At 35.0% G+C, this 26865-nt stretch overlaps 1 protein-coding gene across 1 annotated transcript; it reads left to right on the forward strand.

The window, feature by feature from the left end:
* Nucleotides 1-202: 202 nt before the first annotated feature.
* LOC135154566 (sodium channel modifier 1-like) lies at nucleotides 203-20978 on the forward strand. The gene is made up of 9 exons (XM_064101264.1): nucleotides 203-264; nucleotides 1527-1597; nucleotides 2224-2312; nucleotides 2694-2797; nucleotides 3557-3660; nucleotides 4246-5187; nucleotides 13652-13887; nucleotides 18924-19754; nucleotides 20183-20978. The coding sequence occupies exons 1-7, from the start codon at nucleotides 214-216 to the stop codon at nucleotides 13737-13739; spliced, it is 1449 nt and encodes a 482-aa protein (XP_063957334.1). The 5' UTR covers nucleotides 203-213; the 3' UTR covers nucleotides 13740-13887; nucleotides 18924-19754; nucleotides 20183-20978.
* Nucleotides 20979-26865: the final 5887 nt, after the last annotated feature.

Consider the following 26865-nt stretch of genomic DNA (forward strand, 5'->3'; position numbering starts at 1 on the left):
GAAAACAAAATTGAAGACAGTTGTCTCCCAAATTGAAGACTTTCACTGAAATTACATGCAGGCGCCATAATTCTTAGAAAAGTCTTGCATATTTATGACATTGCTCCGGTCTGATTTGATTATCAGAAAAAAAAAGTTTAGCTTAATTAATCCTACCCATTTTTTTTTCTTTTTTTTTCTCTGTCCCTCATTTGCAGATACCATAATATCAAGATGTCATTCAAGAGAGAAGGAGATGATGGTTCACAGTTGAACCTTCTTAAGGTTTGTATTACAGGTTATTAAATGAAGTATAATAAATTATAATTAAAAATTAAGTTATCACTTTGTTTTGTTTAAGCCTAGATGTACAATTTTATATTATGATATAGATCCTATTGTATTTTTTCGTCTTTGTGTATTCTTATTTATAAAGCCATTTGGAAACCAAATTTCTTTGTATGCATACAAATACATTGACCAATAAAATAATCTTCAATCTCATTTTAAATACAAGGGAAAAAATGCCCAGGGACTCGGGGATGATTCCCTCTGAACAAAAGTATAAAGCGCCTAAAAAACAAAGCAAAAAGGCCCTAGATTGCTTGAAATTCCCATTTATGTCCAATGTAATCATAATGGTGTAGCAAATTTTGGCTGATGATCTCAACAAGGAGCATTGTCATTATGATGAGCAGAAATCCCAGGGGCACATGTCCCCCCCCCCCCCTACTCAAAATAGTAGGGGGGGACACACTATTAAATGTCCCCTTACTATTTGTGGTCTTTTATGATAAAAAGAAATGCATCATTCAAAATCGAAATAAAACATGTATTTTAGGGCGAAATGGGATGATAACCTTTTATTTTTTGCTTGTCAAATTTATTTTCGTCGAAATGACCTTAAATTTGGGGTGATAACATTTTTTTGTTTGCTTGTCAAATTTTCCAGCCCTTGTCCCCTACCTTTTGGGAGAGATTTCCGCCCCTGGTCATTACAAGGTGAAAACCATGCTTGTACACAAATTATTGTTTTTCACAGACAGGCATACATTAAAATAGGTATATCATCAATATTGAAGGGAAAAGGGTATACTTTTCAATTATATATCAACTTATCACAAAAAGTAGAATATTTTAAGCATTACTTGGTGTTAACATCTTTGTGTAGGGTACTCTGAAATAGGATGATTACTAAACTCTATTTTGAAAGTCCATATTGTATATATCGTAAGTTGATTTACATAATTGATGAAAATTCTATATTTAAACCCTACAATTCTGTACACTGTACTGATCTACCTGATTTTACTTTGTATTATTATTGTAATGAGATTGTAAATTGGACTTTTCAGCTCTGTTAGCAAATGTGTACTATATTATACCAATAAATAAAATAATAATAAATGAAATAAATATAGTGTCCACCTTCTAATGAGTGTATGATCCCCCACCCAGGCTTCGTAGTGAAAATGAAATTTTTATCTTAACCAGTGTGTCTGTGTTAAAAAGTTTGATGTTATTTTTATTTGTGTTTTAATTTGTAGAAACGGAGAGTAGCTGAACTGTTGGCTAAGGATATCCCAGATGATGAAGCAATGCTTATGAGCAATGGAAGGTTGGTATGTCAGGCAAACTCAAATAATGGAGTCGAGGCTGGCCTCAAGACCACTTTTGGTCGGCCTTGACCTCAATCGGGCCCAGTAGTATGAAGAGAGTCAAGGGAAGACACTTTCTCCTGGAGAAATGACTCTATGATGATCGCAAGTATATGTTTGTCATTGTCTGATGGTATATTGAATGCTTGAGATTTTTATTGAATTATTTTCAAATTCCTTAAAATATATATATAGCATTTTAATATGTCAAATGACATGTGGGGAAGCTGCTTACTTTTTATGTCATAAAACAAAAAAACTGAAATGTCCCATTCTTAGATTTATTTTCGCCAAACCATTGTCAAAGTGTTTTTTTTTTTTTTTTATTCTAGCTTAAATTTATTTATACAGATTTACATTATTATGGCTAACTTCCTTAGTATGGCGTCCTGCCAGTCAATTCTTGATAAAGCTGGTTGTAAGAGAAAAACATGGTAAATGGTGAGGATTTTTGCTAAGAAAGCATTAATTCCTATTAGCAAGCAACCAGAGGACCTATGGCTTAAGGTCCTGTCCGAGATGATTAAGAACCCTATCAGAACATAGTTATTGCTTAATTACTGCTTTTTATCATTTGAACACCCAGGTATGCGTGTACGGTTTGCCATTATAAACCAGTCTTCGACACGGTTGATATGCTGACAGTTCACCGAGCTGGAAAGAAACATCAACATGGTATGTACTGTGTCATCCCTTATTAAATGCGTTCAAGGACCCCTGTAATACACTGTGCTAAATATAACTTGGTGTCTAGATATATAAAAATATATTGATTATACATATTTATATATAAAGGTATAATTTATATATATTGCAAAATAAGCATAAAAGATCATTGGTAATTTAAGCACATCTAATTTGCCTTTTTGTTTTGAAGCAACAAAAAAACACTTTTCAAATAGTGTATGATGGTGGAATACATAAAAACAATTAGGCCTACTGTTAAAGCTAAATAGGTAATCTTTATAAAAAAAAAAACAAATGAGGGAATTGCTCCAAGTATAAAAGGTGTTTAATAATTCCAATACATCATTTAATTTTATTTTTTTTCTGTAGCTACTGAAAATCATTTTGCAAAGAAGAGAGAGCTCGCTTTGCTGGTCAGGAAGAGAAGACAAGAAGAAGAAATCAAGAGAGAGAGTCAGAAAGGAAAGAATCAGGTAATTATAAATGACCAGTCCAGTTGGATGTTTCATAAAGCTGTTCGTAAGATACAAATGACTTTATGCACGACTGGTGATCCTTTCTTTTGCTATGTGATATATCCCTATGTAATTGATCTATGACCTAAGAACATGTTCCAGTCATGTGTAAAGTCTTTTGTAACTTTACAAACAGCTTTATGAAACACCCACGTGGTCAAATGATCTAGGGGTACGTTGGGTGTTACCTCGGGGTTAGGGTCCCCCCCCCCCTTTCCAAAAAGTAAATACCAAAAAAGGTAATTGTCGACTGCTTTGGGAATTCAAATGCCTTTGTGTTTAGAAAATTTTTGAGGAGGTAATGTTGAGCCTTCCACATTTGAATTTTTTTGTTGACAAAAACCAAATTTTTCACAAAATGGATCCCCCTAATGATCTTGTACAAACTTGAATATACAGTATCTGACAATCATGCAGGTAAACTTCCATAAGCTGAACTCATTCACCCAATTGAAGCAATGTTTTTACCAGATTTTGCAAAGCCTCTGTTGTATAGCTTTGTCATTTTGAATTTCAATTAAGTCAAACAATTTTCAATGATCTCAATAGAATAAGTTTAGGCAAAGTTACTTGTATATTCAATGTACAGAGAGAATTTAGTCGAAATTGTGAATGAAGGTGAGATGAATAGCATTATGACATCTTATTTAGAGTAATAAAACAGAATAAAGACATTGTGAAATCATAATCTTTTGTTTGCTCGTTTTTCTAATAAAGGAAACTGAGCCATCCCCCCTATTGCTGAAAGTGGAAGCGGCCAAAAGACACACACTGCTGAAGGAAGCTCCATACAATCCTTGTCATACACACAAAAATGAAGGGTGAGTCTACTTTCTAAAGGGAGATTATTATCTTGCTACAGAAGGGCTATTATATTTCTTTCACAGGTAATTTGATCAGGGGGTTAGTATGAAAAAAAAAGGGTCATTTCCAGGATAATACAAACTGTTGCATTTATGATGTGCTACACTGGTTTTTCACCAAATGCCCATACTCTCAAATTAGTGAGCCTTTTTATAAAATGCAAGACTGATCGTAAATGCTTGTCAATATCGACAATGTAAATCTACGGAGGTCAGATTTACAAATATAACTAGCTGATGAGTCCAAGTGATTGAGAACTTGATTTAGAAGCTAAGAACATGTCACCAGTTGTGCATAAAATCATTCATAAATGAAAGTTTATGAAACAGCACCGAGATAGTTTGAATCACATGTTTCAGGTAAACTTGCATAAGTTGACCTTCCATAAGTCGAGTATTCGCCATTTTTAGATATGATTATGCAAAACATATTTCTTTTAGGCCTACATGATATTTTTCTGAGTTCAAACAGATTTCTGTCGTCCTGCTAGAAACGATTTAGGCAGAGTCACTTCTATTTTTTTATTTTATTCATCTTTACAGACCTCAAAAGAAGTCAAAGAACAAGCTATTCTTCCAATCCATTCGGCAGATCAGTTCAACCAATCAGACGGCAGGGAATTCAAATCTAGCCAATCGGGACCAAGATCTTTCACATTTTTCCCATAAACATGCTACAACTGTCGCTACTCAACCAGGCTTTTCGAATGATCACCCTCATGTTGCTATTGCCGGCCCTACTACTGCTCCTCGAAAGGCAGGTCTCAAGCCTGGTTTAAAGTCTAACCTTCAGACTCAAGCTCCAGGAGTTTCCAGCTTTCAAATCAGACCATACGTTTCAAAAGCAAAGAGGAATGCAATGAGTGATGAAGCAAACCCTTCAAAACAACCAGATCCTAAACCTAATTCAGGAAAGCCAGAGACAACCTCATCCCCGGGTTCCTACAATGAATCATCCCTTTCCATTCAAGATCAATTGTCTGGAGGTGAGGTTGAGAACTCGGTTGAATTCATAAGGGAATTCCAAAGTACACAGAACTCAGATGTTGGTGGCTATGCTAGCTCTACCAAGCTTAGACAGGTCAAAGATGAGAGGACCATGAAAGCAACTCCAGGCAGCTTCTTCCAGAGGGAATCGCCATGTGGCAACATGCAACAGGATTTCAGGTTAGATGTAGATGGTGGAGAGAAGGGTTCACGGCAGCATGGACAAGGACCTGCACCGAAGCCTGAGTTTGTGAGGGGTTTCCAGGGGTGTAGTCAAGGGACACACAAACGCCCTCAGGGTGTAAGGGGTATCCAGAGGTGTGGCCAAGGGACTTCCCTGGAGCCTCAGGGTTTGAAGGATCTCCAGGACTGCAGAAGAGGGGCCAGAGTAGAGGAAGAAAGGACTAAACAAAGACCAGTAAAGACAAAGCAGAAGAGCAAATCAAAGATGACAGATGAAAAGAAGAAAGAAATCCAGAGATACTTAGAGCTTACCAGGTATGTATGAAGTACCGAAGCAATGATGTCACAAAATACCTTTTTCACATTTCACTGGTTTTAATACCACATTTTGACGAAGCATTAAATACATCAGGCATTGAAATTTGTCGGGAATCGGTCTATGAGGGCCCAAAGTGTGACTGTATGTCCTCTCGCTTTGCCTCATTGAAATTAATGAGTGTAAATCTTCCAAACATAATGAAACAAGCTAGATACATTGATTTCAGAAGGGCCTATGCCTCACTCATTTTGCCATACCTTGGGCCACCGCGAACAATTTTTGTTAAATTTGGTGTGTGGATTTTAGTCATCATGCTGTCTGGACATTTGGTCATGAATATGCTGTATTGCACAAAAAGAAAATTATGATATCACACTGTGGGAGTCTATAATAACACTTTTCTAGTTGATGAATATCTTTATAAGTGGAGATGGAGGGTTGGACTTAGTCTGCTATGCAGACTCTGAATGGCTCGTGAAGTGGGATCTGCAGCTGGTTTGCGAAGCAAACCAGCCTGAAAGGGCGAGCGAAGCGAGCCATTTCAGAGTCTGCTTCTTCTTTGGAAATCTTGTTCCCACGGTCAAAATAAGTCCCACCCACCCAAAATTTCAGAGAGCTTTCATTGGATAACTTCATCTGTCTGTAAACCAAATTTTATGACCACTGAGGAGTATAGATAATCCCCTACTTCAACCACAGAGCCATGAGCAGGGTTATTATGTAATACCCTCGCTCAGGCCATCAGACAGTGTTTACATATGACATTCCACTGAGCAGCTGCATGTATGGCCAAAACCTTGCTCCATGGCCCAAAATAGTGGATGGTTTTATCATAGCTCTCTATATATATTCAATTCAATTCAATCTTTATTTCGCAAATAGGATAAAAATACAAGGAAACATCAAATAATGTGATTAGATAATAAAAATAAATTGCGTGGCTTCCCATGAAGGTAATAAGAAACATGTGAGGCTCGCCAAAACATAGTAAAAACAAAACAACATTAATACAAAACAGAATATCATATCATTATAGTTAATAGTGTATATAAAACGGAGAAAAAAACACGAGTTGAGGGGGGTAGATACGTTACAAGTATGCATTGATATCATGTGTGAGAATTAATAATAATTTACTAGAAAATTTGAATACTGTTTTCTAAAAGAATATATAAATTGTGAATTAGTTATTATTTGGGGAATCTCATTCCATTGTTAAGGACCTACATAACTCAGCTTCGTGACTATAGACCTAATAGACCATAAATGAAATTTATTGGAAGAACGGGTATTATGGTTATGAACTTGATTATTGCATTGAAAAAGATCTGAAAACTACATGGGTAACAACTACCTCTTCTTGAACTTATAGATAAATATTGTGAGTTCTCGCTTATTAAATAAAGGTGCGGATGGTGTTAGGTTATTAGAATAGGTAATTATTCTTAAACATTTCTTTTGAATATTGAGTCCAATTCATATGAGGTTACATTGGTATTGCAATATTTTAAATAAGAGAAAATCATGGAATGGTATAAAGTTATCAGATTTTTATGAAGCAAACTAAGCTTAAGTTTGTAAATTAAACCAGTATTCCTTAAAACATTTATCATATGGTACTTAAAACCCAAAATATCAAACTCAAAAACACCATTCTCATAAAATTCAGAACTTAAATATTAAATATGATAGTTTACAAAATGAAAATCTTAAATTTCACGATTGTAAGTTTGTAAACTATCATACTTTTAATCAAACAGGATAGCTATGTTTTATTTTGTTCCTGTTTGGAATTAACTTCTAACCATAGTTTCTTGATTGGACCTTGTATTTGTAGTCACTTCTCCATGCTACTGTATTCAACCTGTTTTACTGTTATGTTAGCTCAGTTTGATATTAATTAGCCTTAATTAGCCTTGTGTAAGTTGTCATGCCCAGCAACATTCGTTCACCTTTGTATTAAAAGTGTTTTTATGCCAGCCATAATGTATGTGATAATCAGGTACTTTCAAACTCAAAAGTATGCTGAATGAAAATGTTGGCAATTTTTTTATATAAACCTAAATCGGATCTATTTGATTTAAATAAGATTTTTTTAAATTTCAATCTGATTTTTTCTAACAAATTTTTTTTAACAAAGTGCAAACACCCAAAATATAACCCTTCACACTGACATCAATTTTAAAATTATGCATTTCACCACCAAAATTATTCTTAACTATTTCATAATCAAATCCAGTCAAAATATAATTTATAGAAAATATTAAAGCCATAAAGAAGCTGACATTTTCTGCTGTGTCTAAAGTACATGTAGAGAGCTTCTACTTATTGGTTCAAAGGAACTGTCTTGGTACAGCTAATGCTGCAAACATGCAAAGTTGGTGCTCATTTTCAAAGCTCTTGGTATTTAATGAGGATCAGTTTATTTGGAAGAATTCCATGACTCAGAGATTCAAGTTCTCCAAAGAGATATATTGTTTAAATTTTATTTTCAGGTCAAGGATTGAAGATCATACATGTTAAAGAAAACTGCATTTATCTTTTGTTTGTTTCAACCCCAAGTTGTTCTTTGAGCCACAGTTGGAACGACTGTTTCAAAGCATTGGCTTTCAAAGCTTTGACCGACTGCATTTATTTTTGTTTGTATCAACCTTAAAGGAATGGACCGGGCTGAAAATATTCAGATCTAAATAAATAGAGTAAAATGATGAAAATTTCACCAAAATTGGATGACAAATAACAAAGTTATTGTATTTTAAAGTTTATCAGTATTTTGTGAAAACAGTTATATTTACATCGTCATGAATTTTCATTTGGTGGGTTGATGATGTCACATCCCCTCTTTCCTTTTTCTTATAACATGAAATCATAATTGTTTCATTTTTTTTATACATGTGTAAATAATGTGTCTCCATTATGATGAAATAAGTTGCGGCAATAAATAACTAATGTACTTAATTAGTTGCCAATTCAATTGTTTTTAGTTATTGGTAAATTCCTTTTTAATAAACCTAATTTCACATAATCATAATCAAAAGAACAAGTGGAGATATGCCATCATAAGCCCAACTAACGGATATTCATGAAGACATGCCTAGAAATGTTTTACCGGAATAATCGAAAAGAAATCTTTAAAATTCAATAACTTTGTTATTTGTTATCCGATTTTGATCAAATTTCAGTATTTTACTCTGTGAATTTTACTTTATTTATTGATACATGTATCATAATTTCTCCAGCCTGGACAATTCCTTTAAGTTCTTCTTTGAGCCATAGTTGGAACTATTTGACTGTTTCAAAGCATTGGCTTGCAAAGTTTTGACAAACTTGCAAGTTAATTAAATGATTTCGTTTACAATAAACTGGAAAACTAGTATTTTAGCAGCAGTTTTGCTAAAATAAGAAAACGGGTTCCCTTATACTACTGTGTCGGCCTATTTATTTGAATACAGGAACATGTAAAGGAATAGAAATGTTAAAATATCGGTGTATTGGGTAAGCAGGGACGTTGCCGATTTTTACTTTTATTGTACTCAATTCAAAATATTCACTTAAAAATGTACAAACATAAATCATTTTGGCAAAGGGCACTAAAATGTATAGTTGTTATGATTTAGTCATGTTAGTGCCCTTTGCCAAGAACATTCATACATATTTTAAAATAAATGTACATGTACTTAATTACTGAACCTTTTTCAGTGAACTGGCTGAATGAAGCACAATCCTACTCAGAATGTCTGAACAGGCTTTTTCTAGTATAGGATCCATAACCCATCCTGGAAAAAATCTATCATGTTGAGATTCAGCCTAATAAGTTCAGAGTTCCTTTACTTTCTTGAAAACTGCCCTCTAAAACACTTTTGAATTTTGACATAAAGAAACAAGAAATTTGTTTTACTATTAACAAAGTCTACTCATACATACAAGTTGAGTAGGGGTCGCGTATAATGTAGGCTACATGTTCATCTTTGGTTTTGCAAGATTGACTTGATTTCATTGATTTGATTTCAATTGTTCTGAGTAGATATGAAGGATTTATTCCTGTTCTCATGATATAAAGTTGGTAAAATCTTTCTCTTTTTAATTTAAAAAGTAAAACTGCCACAAACAATAAAAAATCCCAAATAATTTGTACATGTTTCAATGGAAGTGATTTAAAGGAAAAGTCATGCACCCCAACAAAAAGCTGCTTTGAATAGTAAGAGAAAATCAGACAAGCATAACGCTGAAAATTTCATCAAAATCCGATATAAAAGAAGAAAGTAATGACGTTTAAAATTTTTGCTTAATTTCACAAAACCGTGGTTATATGCAAATCCTTGTCGGTATGCAAATTAGGGCGATGACATCACTCATTTTTTTTTGTATTTTATTATGTGAAATATGAAATATTTTTATGAAAAAAAATCATTCCTCCCTGACCATGTGGGATTACATTGTTTTAACATTTTGTAGTTCAAACAAGAGGGTCCTATTTGTTAAATTCGTAAAAATTGAAATGTTGTATAATTCAAACAGTAAAAATGCAAAAGCAATAGTGAGTGAGTGACATCATCGACTCTCTAATTTTCATATCACTGAATTGTCATTATAACTGGGGGCCGTTTCATAAAGCTGTTCACAAGTTAAGAGCGACTTAAAGAACGACTGGTGAACACTTCTTAAGCGATAAATCATCGCCAATGTATATACAATTTACCACAAGAAAGGATCTCGAATCGTTCTTAAAGTCGCTCTTAACTTACGAACAGCTTTATAAAACACCCACCTGTTTTGTGAAAAATAAGCGAAACTTTAAAATGTTATCATAAACTATTTTACATCCGATTTTGATGTAGTTTCCAGCGTTATTCTTGTTTGATTTTTCTCTATGTTTATTCAATTAAACTCTTTTTTTCTGGGGTGGATATGACCTTTAAATCAATGATTTGAAAAAAATGATCACAGTGATTTAAATCAGCCAATCCTGCTGAATGAACTGAATATGAAAACAATTAGCTTTGTCAACACATGCAATGTCGATGCCAAAGATGTGAAAGTTGCATATTGGTATGCCCGGGAGCTATATGCCTTGATGCTTTACTCATTAGTGCAAACTGCTTACATGTACTATGCCCCATTGCTTTGAAGGATAATTATTTTGTTTCAAAATATTAATTTGTTGGATTTGAATTGTGGAAAGTAGGTAATTTTTTGTTGTTGTCTGTTAAATATGTGCTTACCAGTTATATTGGCTGTAGTGCACTAGCGTACCTATGGGGGGGGGGGGGGCAATCTGCCCCCCCCCCTGACGAGCCACAACCCATACAAAAGACATATCCCTGCCCCCCCTGACGAGCTTGAAAGACCTTTATTGCCCCCCCCCCCTGACAAACTTGAAGGCCTTTTTCTTTTTTTTTGCATGTCAATATTTTTTCTGGTACGAAAACCTTTATTTTCGATTGAGGACCTTTTCTTTCTTTTTTTTTTGCTTGTCAAATTTTTTGGCGGGCAAATTTTCCCCTCCTGTGGAAAATCCTAGGTACGCCACTGCTGTATGCTACTTCTTCTAAAAAAAAATGCATTTCATAGGCGGATCCAGGGTGGGCCCGAGGTGTCCGGTGTGATGATGAACAGTGTATATTTCAGGGGCCGTGGAAATGGTTTTCAAAGTAGGGGGGGGGGGGCTGATGACGCAAAAAATCACAATCATATGGTCATTTTTATGATTATGTACACGGCTTTGAAAGTGGGGTCACCCCCCCCCCCCCCCCCCGCTTCCGCGGCTCCTGTATTTCATGTGCAATGGGGATGTCTGAATCTCATCTGTAAATGAAATATATATAATTTATCTTTATTTGATATTAGCCATAAAACAAAACATCAAAACATTCACAATAGGCTTAATGAAGAAGGAAACATTGAAGTCGAAAGAATAGAATTATAAAGAAAATGTGAAACTAAATGCTAATGGCAGGGCAAACAAAACTTAATTTATTAAGATGTAAGAAGAAGGAACGGAAAAGAAGAAAAGAGACAAAGAGAAAGAGAAAGAAAAGATAACAAGAAGGAAAGGAAGGGGATGAAATAAAGAGGGTATAAGAAAGGAGAACAAGTCATATCTTATGTGAGTAGTACATAAGGTTAATGTTGCATGCTAAAATTTCATATAATTTCTTATTTTGTACTTTAGAAAACGGTTTGGTTCATTAAAGGTCAAGTCTACCTCAGAAAAATGTTGATTTGAATCAATAGAGAAAGATCAGACAAGCACAATGCTGAAAATTTCATCAAAATCGGATGTAAAATAAGAAAGTTATGACATTTCCAAGTTTCGCTTATTTTTAACAAAATAGTTATATGAACGAGCCAGTTACATCCAAATGAGAGAGTCGATGATGTCACTCACTCAATATTTCTTTTGTTTTTTATTGTTTGAATTACACAATATTTCAATTTTTACGAATTTAATGATTAGGACCTCTTTGCCTGAAGCATAAAATGTTAAACATGTTCAGGGAGGAATGAAACTTCATTTCACCATGACAATGACAAGAAAATAAAAATATTTCACATTTCATATAATAAAATACAAAAGAAATAGTGAGTGAGTGATGTCATCAGTTCCCTCATTTGCATACCGACTGAGATGTGCATATCAAACTGTTTTGTGAAATGAAGCGAAACTTTTAAATGTCATAACTTTCTTATTTTACATCCGATTTTGATGAAATTTTCAGTGTTATGCTTGTTGAATTTTTCTCTTTTTATTCAAATCAAGTTTTGTTGGGGTGGACTTGTCCTTTAATCAATCAGTTCCATTATATTGTAGAAATGATAAAGATACACGTAGGATGATAAATAACATTTAAAAAAACAGGACATTGGAGGAAAGGAAGAAGAATGAGAGAGCAAATGAAATAAAAATGAAAATAAAATTAGAAAAAATAAGAAAGGAGGAGGAAGGGAAAGAATGAAAGAAAGAAAGAGAGAGAGAGAGAAAGAGATAAAAATGAAAAAAAAAGGAAGGAAAAAATGAATGAATGAATGAAAGAAAGAAAAAGGAAGAAAGGAAAGGAAAGAAAGGAAGATATAAAGAGAAAAAGAAGAGAGAAAAAAGAAAGAAAACAAAAGAGAAGAAAAGAGGAAAAGAAAAAAAAATCAAGAAGAATGAAAAGAGGAAAAAAGAAAAAGAGGAAAGAAAGGAAGAGAAAGAAAGAAAAAGACAAGGTTTATTCCATGTCACTTATAAAAGACCCGGGGGGTGATCAGGGCATCTTCTACACATTCATATACTGTATTAGTTCCATACACGTTCCTTGCTGTAACAAAAAATGTTTCAAAATATGCCCTATGCTATTATAACCATGAGCTATTACAGACTTTGGTATCATCATGGACCTATCATCCAAACCATTCCATCTCCTGACTACTCAAGTACATTCATATATGTATCTATGCATGTATATGGATCCTATGTGTATGTAGCAAAATGAAAGAGGAGTATACCCTATTTGTTTAAATTCCACAAGATAAGAAATGGTCAGAACAGCTGGATCCTAATCCCTCTCTTGCCCCTACTTCCACAAATCTGCTGTCAATCATGGTATCTACTGGCAACGGAGGGTTTCAGCAAGCTCCGCCTTGTGTACACGTTTCGTGTACATTGGTCAAACAAGTTGTAGACCCAGATCTGCAGGCTCTAGTAGACCTAGTCTGCTATGCAGACTCCTTGAATCAGCTGTGATACACACACTGCAGATGTGGGTCTACAGTTGTAGACTAGGTTGGACTAGGGTTGGAGGATGCGCTTGAATCATGTAGAGCAAAGGAAGGAGGAAAGGGCGATAGACCAGTTCGTAATCACTTCATGGACAATTTTGGTCAAATTACCTTTTATTTCTTTCATTATGATAGGCAGATTTCAAAGGAAGATATTATGTAAGCATGCCTTACATAGCAGGATGAAGAAATTGAATAGACCAGGTGACTAGAATAGCATACCAATGAACACTTTATGAAGGTATTTGTTGCAGTCCTACTTTGAATGCATAATAGGGCATGTTGTACAATGAACTTGGCAAAGAGTGAATTACCAGTCGTTCGTGGATGTAAATGAAAAAACACAATCCAAAAGAATATATGAATAATCAAGACATCAAATATGGTACTTAAAATTTAAACCACTATGTCACTTTAGTACCAATGACCTTCCTCAGATCATGCGCAGAGTGGAACTACGAACTGGCTTTTTGCTATGAGTGTTAGAGGAAGCCGCCAAGCCGGCATCCCCGGTTGTCTTGGGCACAAAAGAGGAATTAATCATTTGACAACTTTTTTTAGCTGATTGACTCACTGTCTTTGCGCTTCCATTGATTGTAAACTGAAATGGAATTCTGGATTTCATCCTCCTAGTAAATCCCTTTCTTGCTTTCACTCATGTTGTTCTTGTTTTATTTTGTATCGCCTTTGTTTTGACAGTTCTGGTTGGGTCCAAGACAATGGAGGTAACTGGGTCAAAGGTCAGGATGTGGAGTTTGATTCGGATGAAGAGCCACCAACATCTTAGTCCATGTGCTCTAGGACATTTCACTTGAACAGAAAATGAGGCTCCTACTTGCTCAACACTTCTTCAATAGACAAAACAACAGCTCCGAGCAACCCTCTGATTGAAAGGCGCCTAAGGCGGGAGTCAGGAGCAATGTGACGATTGCAAGGTATATATCCACACACTGTTACTGTCAACCCTGGTCAGGTGAATGAATGCCTGGCATGATGCAGTCCTTGAAATAAGCTGTAAAAGATGCAGGCTAAATCTGGGATTAATGGTATCCAAGTATTTGAAAGTGCACAAGAATATGATATTCGATATACAGAACTATTTATTATTGTATTATCATTATTCTTTGTGTCATTCTCCTTATTGCTATTGCATTATTATCCCAGCCATGGCGTACCGGTAATATTCTTCAGCAAGAAATTTATCCACATTGGGCGACACTCAACCCAGGTGAGGTGAATGGGTACCTGGCAGGATTAATTCCTTGAATCCACTGAGCGCTGAAAGGCAGCTCAAACTAAAGCAAGGATGATAATAATAACAATGCGCCTCATTTCTAGATAGATTGCGCAATATAATAATAATAATAATATAGGTATATTTACCCAGGGAAGCCACTTCAGTTCTGAAAACTGTTCTCCAGCGGGCCCTGCTATTATTATAAATGCCTAATATAAATGCCTACTATTATGTATAATTGGTAAATTTCCTTTAAGTTCCCTCAAATATTTAACGAGTAGGTGTGTGATATATGTGCAGTAACGACTCAAAAAAGATTGGGAATTCTCTGTCACAAAGATTTCCTTCTCCAGGCGGAGCCATTTCAACTTTCAAGATAAAGAATACATCCACGCTTTTCTTCTGAAAGAACTCCCTCCGATGAGGGCGGTAGACTGGGTCAACTTTATCAGAGATCACTTCCGACATTATGTGGCAGAGGTTTACAGCCCGTGGTTGACGCCCCCATGATGGAGATTTCGAGGTTGACGAGTCATTGTTCGGCAGATGGTACAAGTACAGAGGCAACCCGAATGTCAGCATGCAGGAATTCATCCACACCAATATCGTGTTTACACGTGCATCGGCGCTTTATTCAGAACCAAAATCCAATGCAGAATCAGCGTTTGGTTTATCTTGCTCTGTTTTTAAATGCTGTCACAGCTTGCAGAGCAGAATCGTCTCCCGGGACAAAAACCTGAAATGATCCGCGCACCAACGCTGGATCTGTGCGCTTACAGGTACATCATAATGGTAGAAAAAATGAAATGCGTGCCAATTGCCGATGCTGAATCGGCTTTCTGTTTACACGTAAAAAAAAGCTGATTCTGCATTGGCTTGCACCCTGTACCCACTACTTTGGTGGTACAAAATCGCTGATTCTGCACCGAGAGCCGATGCAAGTTAATCATGTCTACACGCAACAAAAAGCAGATTCTGCATCGGCTCGTCGTTCATTACTGAATATCCTGCCTGAGGTTCAAGACCAAGGATAATAGGTCATTTATGGTCAAAGAACTTTGGCCAAGTTGGGGGTATCTGTTGAATTACCTTAATAACTTTGAAAGTTTATGGATCTGATTCATGAAACATGGACATAAGAGTCTTCTAGAAGTGGACTATTCTAGAAAGAAGGATAATGTTCTTTTTTTGTAACAATACTAGAAGCTTCCAGAATAGTGAAAATTTATATATATAAGCTGGCTGCTTCTTCAAGCACTTCATCATATCAGATCAGAACTCAGAGTTTTACACCAGACTTTATGTCAGAGCATAGTTTATTTCCAACTGGAATACAACATTTATCTTCTGTGGAATTATTTGCACGCCATCAATCAACCGTTTGCCGTTATTTTGAGAGAGGAATTCTCAGTTCTCATCAAGATCATCAACCCGTTTTAATGAACGCTTTTCAAAACTTGGATTACTGAAATTGACTGTTAATCCTCATCCAAATCATCTTCACGGACATTTCAACTCGTTACAGTGACTCTTGCTATTCATCGTGCTTCAACATAAATTTCATCGTCGCCATCATTGTGAACTATAATTTAAGGAATCTTAGCCAACCAACTTGGATTTAATACAGGACTATCATACTTTGGATTGCACATCTAACTCTTCAAGACATCATATCTACATGTATGTGTATACTTGAATTTATTGTATGTTTCATAAAAATCTTGACATTTGATTGGCTGATGAACCATGTTACCATGGTAGTTGCAGTAGTTACAAATTTACAATAGTTGTAACTCATTGTGAAGTGGGTGCTAGAACATGCAAAGCATGCATAATTCATATATTTATCCTTCAGTTTTACCTAAACTTGACCAATATCAATGAGAATGAGTCCATGTATTTTATATACATGTACTTGTATACTTATATACAGTAATTCAGTGAGATTTGACAGAGGAAGGAGGAGAACAACGAAAATAAGGAGGATGGAGGAGGAGAAGTACAAGAATATGAAAGAGAAGAATAAGGAGAAGAAGGACAAGAAAACTTCAGTTTAATTTAACCAAAGCTCATAATTTGGTGTGTATGATACTAGCATGGATCCCAGGAAGCCTATTGATTTTGGGGTCAAAAGGTCAAAGTCACAGTGACATGTTTTTATCTTACCCTTCTGCAGTCCTTGTAAACTCGATAATTTCAGTTTAATTTGACCTAGGCTCATATAATTTGGTGTGTATGATACTAGCATGTATCCCAGGAAGCCTAGTGATTTTGAGGTCCAATGGTCAAGGTCACAGTGACATGTTTTCATCTTACCCTTCTGCAGTCCTTGTAAAAGCGATAACTTCAGTTTAACTTAGTCGAGGCTCATATAATTTGGTGTGTATAATACTAGCATGGATCCCAGGAAACCTTTTGATTTGGAGGTCAAGGTCATATTGACATGTTTTCATCTTACCCTTCTAAAGTCTTTGTACTGTAAGTAAACGTGATATTTTCAGTTTAGCCATGGTTTAACTTAACCCTAATTCTCCCGGGGGGGGGGGGGGGGGGGGCTATAATGTAAAAAAACAAAGAAATACATAAGAAATTCATAAAACAATAAAATACATAAGAAATTGATTTCCAAACCGAAGTTTTTAATTTCCGTTTTTAAGAATGCTACAAAGAATATTTTTACCAAAAATAAGCATTTTAGGGGCTTTATTTAGTGAATTAGAGCAAAACATATGATTTATGCATAAATTAGCATAATTCATATAAAATAAAATCTCATTATTTTGGAAAATTTTACCATACAGCCTTGTAGATTACATCGCACACTACCAGCGTGCAAATTTTTGGGTCGCTCGCGCGATCGGCGGCCGAGATCTTAAGGGGGGGCCATAATGGCCCCCCCCCCCTGGGAATGACAAGAATCAAAATACCCCGGGAGATTTAGGGTTAACCTAGGCTCAGCTAATTTGGTGTGTATGATACTTGCATGGATCCCAGGAAGCCTATAGATTTTGAGGTCAAAAGGTGGAAGGTCAAGGTCACAGTGACGTTTTCATCTTACCCTTCTGCAGTTTTTGTAAACGCGATACCTTCAGTTTAACTTAACCTCGGCTCATATAATTTGATGTGTATGATTATGATACTAGCATGGATCCCAAGAAGCCTTTTGATTTTGAGGTCAAGGTCATACTGACATGTTTTCATCTTCCCCTTCTAAAGTCTTTGTACAAATAAACGTGATATTTTCAGTTTAGCCATGGTTTAACTTAACCTAGGCTCAGCTAACTTGGTGTGTATGATACTAGCATGGATCCCAGGAAGCCTATTGATTTTTAGATAAAAGGTCAAGGTCACAGTGACGTTTTCATCTTACCCTTCTGCAGTCCTTGTAAACGCGATAACTTCAGTTCAACTTAGCCGAGGCTCATATAATTTGGTGTGTATAATACTAGCATGGATCCCAGGAAGCCTTTTGATTTTGAGGTCAAGGTCATACTGACATGTTTTCATCTTACCCTTCTAAAGTCTTTGTACAAGTAAATGCGATAACTTCAGTTTAACTTAGCCGAGGCTCATATAATTTGGTGTGTATGATACTAGCATGGATCCCAGGAAGCCTAGTGATTTTGAGGTCAAGGTCATACTGACATGTTTTCATCTTCCCCTTCTAAAGTCTTTGTACAAATAAACGTGATATTTTCAGTTTAGCCATGGTTTAACTTAACCTAGGCTCAGCTAACTTGGTGTGTATGATACTAGCATGGATCCCAGGAAGCCTATTGATTTTTAGATAAAAGGTCAAGGTCACAGTGACGTTTTCATCTTACCCTTCTGCAGTCCTTGTAAACGCGATAACTTCAGTTCAACTTAGCCGAGGCTCATATAATAATACTAGCATGGATCCCAGGAAGCCTTTTGATTTTGAGGTCAAGGTCATACTGACATGTTTTCATCTTACCCTTCTAAAGTCTTTGTACAAGTAATTGCGATAACTTCAGTTTAACTTAGCCGAGGCTCATATAATTTGGTGTGTATGATATTAGCATGGATCCCAGGAAGCCTAGTGATTTCGAGGTCAAGGTCATACTGACATGTTTTCATCTTACCCTTCTAAAGTCTTTGTACAAGTAAATGCGATAACTTCAGTTTAACTTAACCTAAGATCATATAATTTGGTGTATATGATACTTGCATGGATCCCAGGAAGCCTATTGATTTTGAGGTCCAAAGGTCAAGGTCACAGTGCCAAGTTTTCATCATACCCTTCTGCAGTCCTTGTAAACACGATAACTTAAGTTTTAACTTAATTTAGGCTCATATAATTTGGCGTGTTTGGTACTTGCTTGGATCCCAGGAAGCCTATTAGTATTGATTTTGGGGTCAAAAGATCAAAGGTCAAGGTCACAATGACATGTTATATCTTACCCTTCTGCAGTCCTTGTAAATGTGATAACTTCAGTTTAACTTAACCAAGGCTCATATAAGTTGGTGTGTATGATGCTAGCAGAGATCCCAGGAATTCTATTGATTTTGAGTTCAGAAGGTCAAAGGTGAAGTCACCACCTTCCACTTTTCTTGCTTGAACAATAAATCCATTTTCCACATTACAGACGGGTGTATTTTAAAGCTCGCTTTAGTTTAGCGACACTCTTATTAAGTGTATAAAAGCATTGATTTCACCATAGTTTTTTATTCCTTGTATGGATTCATATTTCTCTTTTATTCCATCTTTTACAGAGCAAACTTCCTAATGGATCGTGGTGTATGGAGCAATAGTGTGATGCTGCTGGCCAGATACATGGAGGTAAAGTGTTATGTTTGCATTCCTGTTAATGGATGGATAGTTCTATATTCAAGCCGTCATGCTTTTATTTGCAGTGCAAACTTGGGTGCTTGAAATGGGTTCAGTCACTGTGAAACCCGGTTTGGTGGCTGGCTGTTTGATGAGCAAATACATGTAGTAAGAATTCATCTCATCATCATTTCGATTGCAGGAACTATCTTTATTTGGTTAGTCCTGCAGGATTTAAAAACTTACCTGTATATAATTATATGTGACATGTTTGTATGATAAGACATGGTGCATAAAATCTGTTGTGGTCTAGCCTGAATAAAGCCAAATCTGCTGTACGCTGGTTTCTTTACCACCCATGTTGAAACACTTTTCAGCCTCTGCATGCTTTTTTCTAATTTTGCCCATAGATTTGTGTAGAGAAGGTAGTTATGTCCCTGGGGTGGTATTCTGAGGTCATTTTATCTTTGAAATATTTTATTTTATCTTTTAAAATGAAATTGGTATTCTGAGATGACATTTTATCTCTCAGATACACAGTCAGTAGGCAGGTCCCAAAAAAGTGGCTTGTTTCATCCAAGTGATATTCATGACTTGAGAAGTTTTGCATATTTAATGAGCTTGATGCGGACCAAAACTCCTCTTTTCATTCTGTCATTGCTGCTCTAATTGTGCATCGAATTTCATGATTCTGGTATCATTGTAAAGAAGAAGAATCATTCTTTCAGGTCATGTGTTTGAATTTATTCAAAGATTTTGTAATATATGTTAAAATTGTGATCTAAAATATGCTACAAAACAATTATTTTCACCTGACAAAAGCTGCTATTTTCACACTTTATTTTTGTTTGAGCCCAAATGATTTTTATATCATGATAAAGCTGAATATGTATGCTTTAAAATGGTATAGGTTTCAAAATAAGAACTGGTTTAATCAGGTCAAGATCACACTTTTCATTGTCCAAGTACATAAAGCAGCTTGAAAACAAGAATACTGCACTCTGATTGGTCAAAGGGACCACACACTGGCAAATTCCAACGGTTCCACTGCCTGGGCTCATGGGAAGGTCACACTTCCCATGTGGTAATCTCCTCAAACTACCCGCGCCTGTTGTTCTGTGAACCTTATCCAGCCAATCAGAACTCTGGATTTCATGCAAGTACACAATTTCAGAAATCTCGTCTTGTACCTTGGTGGGAAAAGTGTGATCTTGACCCGATTAAAAGGTGTCGCATATCAAGAGTGGCATTGTGAGAAAGTACAGAAGTTCAGCTTTATGGTGATATATATATCATTGAGGCTCAAAATAAAAAGTTTTGCACAATTTGCAAAAGAAAACAGAGGAAGAAAATTCAGTTTTGAGGCACATTTTCAGGCCAGAAATTCACTTATTTCTCAAACTATTGTATACAAAATAAATGACCAATGTGAAAGAATAACATTTACTCTATCTGATGGTGCAATGATATTTCATTTATCTAGAGGTTAAAACAGGTAAATTATTAGAGAAAGAAAATCTCACGAATCACGAGATTTTGCAAGGAGGAGGATTCAGCCCCGAGATGATTTGGATGAATCTGGCCTTTTTGCTCATTAGCATGGGGACCTGCGGTCTGACTGTACAATTTACAATTTCATCTTGAGTATCTATGATGATGCGCAACAGAGCTGTTATGATTGGGAAATCATAGTTATACTAAAGTGAAAGGACTTTAGATAATTTCTGTGATACTTCTTTGTGTGAGACATCACAAGATGATGGCTCAGGTAACCACACATTCCAATGAGATGAAGTACTCTCTCTATCCATGCTAAAATGAGAGTTAATTGTACAAATGAGTTTAGATCCAATAAAGTATTCGAACTATACACACGTGTCTCTCAAGCCTCCTAAATATTGTTTAACTGGAACTCTACAAAAGCAATGGCTGCGTAGACATACACATCGCGTATCTGGCCATTGCAACGCGGGTGATGTGCTTGCGCCCAAGTAACTTTGAAGAAAAAATAAAATAAATTTAAAAGAGGGTAGGGGCTATTTTATCTCTGCGACGTTGATTTCGTCAATATTTCTAGATGAATTAACTCCAAATGTTGACATGAAAAGGAAGAAAATTCATATGTTTATTGAGAACAACACCTCAACGTTATTCCTGTACATTCAGGAAGTATTTCATAAGACTTTTCTTGACTAAATATTGTATTTGAAATGATGATTGAAAAGATGCATATAGACTTCGAAAAAAAGATGAGAGTATCGTCATTCTTGTTAAAAAGAAATCTCTGTAAAGACGTGAAGCATATAGTGCAAGCGTATTGAAGTCAATAAATTGACTTCAAATAGATAAATGGATTTCCATTGGTTGAGTGATATGAGAGAGCTATTAAAGCATGTTTCCAATTGGATATTGATTAAAAAATAGGTGTGACTTACAGAGATAAAGTGAAGATAAAATTGTTCTCAGAATACCAATTCGGAGAGATTTTAAGGGTATTTTATCTCATTGATTTTAACGGAGATAAAATATTTTATTTTATCTGAAATAAAATGGATCTCAGAATACCACCCCAGTTTTCATCTTTTTGTAATCCTTTGTCCCTGTTTATGGACCTCCAATGTTGGCGATTATGCACTCATTCTATGAGTGGTTTAATGTTGATGAGGTTTGGGGCCAGGGGGCCGTTTCATAAAGCTGTTCGTAAGTTAAGAGTGACTTTTAGAACGACTGGTGAACATTTCTTACGCGCTAAACCATCGCCAATAAACATACCGTTTACCACAAGAAAGAATCACCAGTCGTTCTTAAGTCGCTCTTATCTTACGAACAGCTTTATGAAACACCCACCTGGTTATTTGGCGTGTCTGGTGTACCTGCACCTTGAAGGCCATGACAGGAAACCATTCACTGGCCATGGTGTTAAAACACCCTAGTTATACCTGTATAACACCCTGGGGACCACTGTGAAAGCATGTAGTTCCTTTCTGCGCATGATCAAAAGATTCTACGCATGATCAGAGGAAGGTCATTTGTACTAACGTGACATGGTGGTTTAAAATCTCATGAGATAAGCACCAACTTTGATGTCTTGATTATTCATATATTCTTTTGAATAGTGGTTTTCATTTACATCCACAAAAAACAACAAGGCGTCCATGAACGACTGGTATTTCACAGTTTGCCAAGTACATTGTGCAACATGCTATGATATGCATTCAAAGTAGGAATGCAACAAATACCTTCATAAAGTGTTCATTGGTGTGCTATTCTAGTCACCTGGTCTATTCAATTTCTTCATCCTGCTATGTAAGGCAAGCTTACGTAATATCTTGCTTTGAAATCTGCCTATCATAATGAAAGAAATGAAAGGTCATTTGACTAAAATTGTCCATGATTAACTACGAACTGGTCTATAGTCGGGGAGAGATGTAGCATGAACCCCCCTCCCCGCATTGATCATTGGAAAAACTTGGATAATGACATATATCCAAATCTACACAGTGAAAACTATTATGGTGTTTATTGGTGTACATACATATGAGGCGCCGAATGTACCAATATTATATAGAACAATTATTTGTTATATAATCATTATTTATTAAATAATAACTATTATTTATATATAATTTACATTTTATTTGTAAATAACTACTATTATATAAAATATCATTTCTAATTATTTATATATAATTCCAAGTAATACTTCATTATTTGTAAATAATAATAGTTCGACATTCCATTATTTATAAATAATGATTATTTGTTTTTCATTATTTATAAATAATGATTATTTGTTTTTCATTATTTACAAATAATGATTATTTGTTTTTCATTATTTATAAATAATTTGTTGAGTTTTCCATTATTTATAAATAATGATTATTTGTTAAATAATGAAAACGTCTACTTCATTATTTATAAATAATTTTTTCGAGTGCACCATTATTCTCATTATTTATAAATAATCATTATTTAATGTTCGAGTTTTCCATTATTTATAAATAATGATTATTTGTTAAATAATGAAAACGTCTACTTCATTATTTATAAATAATTTTTTCGAGTGCACCATTATTCTCATTATTTATAAATAATCATTATTTAATGTTCGAGTTTTCCATTATTTATAAATAAAGATTATTTGTTAAATAATGAAATATCTACTTCATTATTTATAAATAATAATTTTGTTTCAATATCCCATTATTTATAAATAATCATTATTTATAAACAATTTTTACAGTTTGCCATTATATACAAATAATCATTATTTATATACAAATAACCATTATTTATTAAATAATGCCATTATTTATTAAATAATGCCATTATTTATTAAATAATGCCATTATTTATTAAATAATGCCATTATTTATTAAATAATGGAAAACTCGCTATAACATGCAAATGTGGGACCGCCCATGATATGAATATTCATGATGCGATTTCCTTTTTCGTGATTTTTCTTCACAAATTTTTGTCCATTTCCTCTTCATAATGACATTTCTTGAAGCAATTTTCTAGAGATATGGTCTGATTGTAATATTCTTCATTTTCTATATAACTTCGTCTTCGTAGAAATATCAAAAAGTGTAATTTTATTCGATTTTTCCTACAGTTCACAATCCCCATAGGCGCGCGTGTACGGTAGGGACAACCGGTGAATCGACGGAGTGCTCTTCATCGAAATACTACGTTGGTTGGTCCCCGGAAGTGGCAGGCGGAATTTAGCCCGAATCCTCGATGGAAGTCAATCAAGTGCATATGAGCTGAGAGAGTGAAATATCAGTGTACTTGTACAGGCCCTTCTACTTTTTATAAATATTTCTTGTTGCTTTTTTTGTTAAGTTAATTTTTCCTGGTATAGAGATAAGTTTCAGTTCTAATAATGCACTTCAAATACATTTTGGAGTGTCTGTTTGAGGCGTTTGGGGCGATTTCACCCTGGCCCCAAAATGCTCGCAACGACAATACGGGGGCATGATGACCCCTAAATTTTTAAAAACTTATTTTTCTATTAAAAATTATCACAAAATTCACCAAAAGTGTGCACGAAAGCCTTCGTATTTCACTTTTAAAACTCCAAAAAGTGCCCAAATGACAAGCTTGGTCGCTTCGCTGTGTCGCTTTCAACTTGAGAACGTTTACGCGTCTGCTTCCCCCCCCCCCCTCCTCCGAAAGAAATTCTGTATACGGCCATGCTCTGAAGAGCCTGGCACATTGATTTATGTATACTTTCATTTTCATTATTTTTATCTCATTATCAACATGGCCTTACGCAGAATTTTTTCCAGGGGGGCCGGGGCCGGAGCATGACGCGCGTAAACTTTCTCAAAAAAATCTTGAAAGCGAGACAGCCACGGGACCAAGCCCAAATGACAAGCTTGGTCGCTTCGCTGTCTCGCTTTCAACTTGAGAACGTTTACACGCGTCTGCCCCCACCCCCCGAAAGAAATTCTGTGAACGGCCATGCTCTAGTAAAGAGCCTGGCACATATTGATTTATGTATACTTCATTTTCATTATTTTTATCTCATTATCATCATGGCCTTACGCAGAATTTTTTCCGGGGGGGGGGGGGGGGGGGGTGGGGGGAGCAGGACGCGCGTGAACTTTCTCATAAAAATCTTGAAAAAGCGAAGCGACCAAGCTTGTCATTCGGGCTTGGTCCCGTGGCTGTCTCGCTTTCAAGATTTTTTTGAGAAAGTTTACGCGCGTCATGCTCCGGCCCCGGCCCCCCTGGAAAAAATTCTGCTTAAGGCCATGTTGATAATGAGATAAAAATAATGAAAATGAAAGTATACATAAATCAATGTGCCAGGCTCTTCAGAGAATGGCCGTATACAGAATTTCTTTCGGAGGAGGGGGGGGGGGGAAGCAGACGCGTAAACGTTCTCAAGTTGAAAGCGACACAGCGAAGCGACCAAGCTTGTCATTTGGGCACTTTTTGGAGTTTTAAAAGTGAAATACGAAGGCTTTCGTGCACACTTTTGGTGAATTTTGTGATAATTTTCAATAGAAAAATAAGTTTTTAAAAATTTAGGGGTCATCATGCCCCCGTATTGTCGTTGCGAGCATTTTGGGGCCAGGGTGAAATCGCCCCAAACGCCTCAAACAGACACTCCAAAATGTATTTGAAGTGCATTATTAGAACTGAAACTTATCTCTATACCAGGAAAAATTAACTTAACAACAAAAGCAACAAGAAATATTTATAAAAAGTAGAAGGGCCTGTACAAGTACACTGATATTTCACTCTCTCAGCTCATATGCACTTGATTGACTTCCATCGAGGATTCGGGCTAAATTCCGCCCGCCACTTCCGGGGACCAACCAACGTAGTATTTCGATGAAGAGCACTCCGTCGATTCACCGGTTGTCCCTACCGTACACGCGCGCCTATGGGGATTGTGAACTGTAGGAAAAATCGAATAAAATTACACTTTTTGATATTTCTACGAAGACGAAGTTATATAGAAAATGAAGAATATTACAATCAGACCATATCTCTAGAAAATTGCTTCAAGAAATGTCATTATGAAGAGGAAATGGACAAAAATTTGTGAAGAAAAATCACGAAAAAGGAAATCGCATCATGAATATTCATATCATGGGCGGTCCCACATTTGCATGTTATAGCGAGTTTTCCATTATTTAATAAATAATGGCATTATTTAATAAATAATGGCATTATTTAATAAATAATGGCATTATTTAATAAATAATGGCATTATTTAATAAATAATGGTTATTTGTATATAAATAATGATTATTTGTATATAATGGCAAACTGTAAAAATTGTTTATAAATAATGATTATTTATAAATAATGGGATATTGAAACAAAATTATTATTTATAAATAATGAAGTAGATATTTCATTATTTAACAAATAATCTTTATTTATAAATAATGGAAAACTCGAACATTAAATAATGATTATTTATAAATAATGAGAATAATGGTGCACTCGAAAAAATTATTTATAAATAATGAAGTAGACGTTTTCATTATTTAACAAATAATCATTATTTATAAATAATGGAAAACTCGAACATTAAATAATGATTATTTATAAATAATGAGAATAATGGTGCACTCGAAAAAATTATTTATAAATAATGAAGTAGACGTTTTCATTATTTAACAAATAATCATTATTTATAAATAATGGAAAACTCAACAAATTATTTATAAATAATGAAAAACAAATAATCATTATTTGTAAATAATGAAAAACAAATAATCATTATTTATAAATAATGAAAAACAAATAATCATTATTTATAAATAATGGAATGTCGAACTATTATTATTTACAAATAATGAAGTATTACTTGGAATTATATATAAATAATTAGAAATGATATTTTATATAATAGTAGTTATTTACAAATAAAATGTAAATTATATATAAATAATAGTTATTATTTAATAAATAATGATATATATAACAAATAATTGTTCTATATAATATTGGTACATTCGGCGCCTCATACATACATGTATAGGGACACGCCAGTCATTTTAATTTGTTGTTATTTCAACACCTATGGATGTTATTGTTATTTCAACACCTTTGGTTGTTACTTTTACACCCTTAAGTGTTGTATCAATCTCTTTGGTGTAACTTTAACATCTCAGGGTGTGTTCCTCTATGAACACCAACTGGTGTCGGCTTTTAACACCCTGTTTTTAAAGTGTTCACATATCTGAATAATTCAGTGATTTATCGATGCATGGTGCTATGTAGTTGAAGATGAGTTAACTTGTGAAAATTTATAACCTTCAAAGTTTTCTTATTTCATGTTTTTGCAGAGCTCTACATGAAATTGGTATATATACACATGAACATATTCTGTTATACCATGTGATACAAAGTGAGAAT

Source organism: Lytechinus pictus, chromosome 6, assembly GCF_037042905.1.
Source record: "Lytechinus pictus isolate F3 Inbred chromosome 6, Lp3.0, whole genome shotgun sequence".
NCBI classification, from domain to species: domain Eukaryota; kingdom Metazoa; phylum Echinodermata; class Echinoidea; order Temnopleuroida; family Toxopneustidae; genus Lytechinus; species Lytechinus pictus.

Excerpts from the sequence above, each read along its gene's own strand:
- LOC135154566 (XM_064101264.1), top strand. The coding sequence starts at position 214 with ATGTCATTCAAGAGAGAAGGAGATGATGGTTCACAGTTGAACCTTCTT. Across the intron at positions 1,598-2,223 it reads ATGCTTATGAGCAATGGAAG|GTATGCGTGTACGGTTTGCC; the intron begins GTTGGTATGTCA and ends TTGAACACCCAG. Across the intron at positions 2,798-3,556 it reads GTCAGAAAGGAAAGAATCAG|GAAACTGAGCCATCCCCCCT; the intron begins GTAATTATAAAT and ends TTTCTAATAAAG.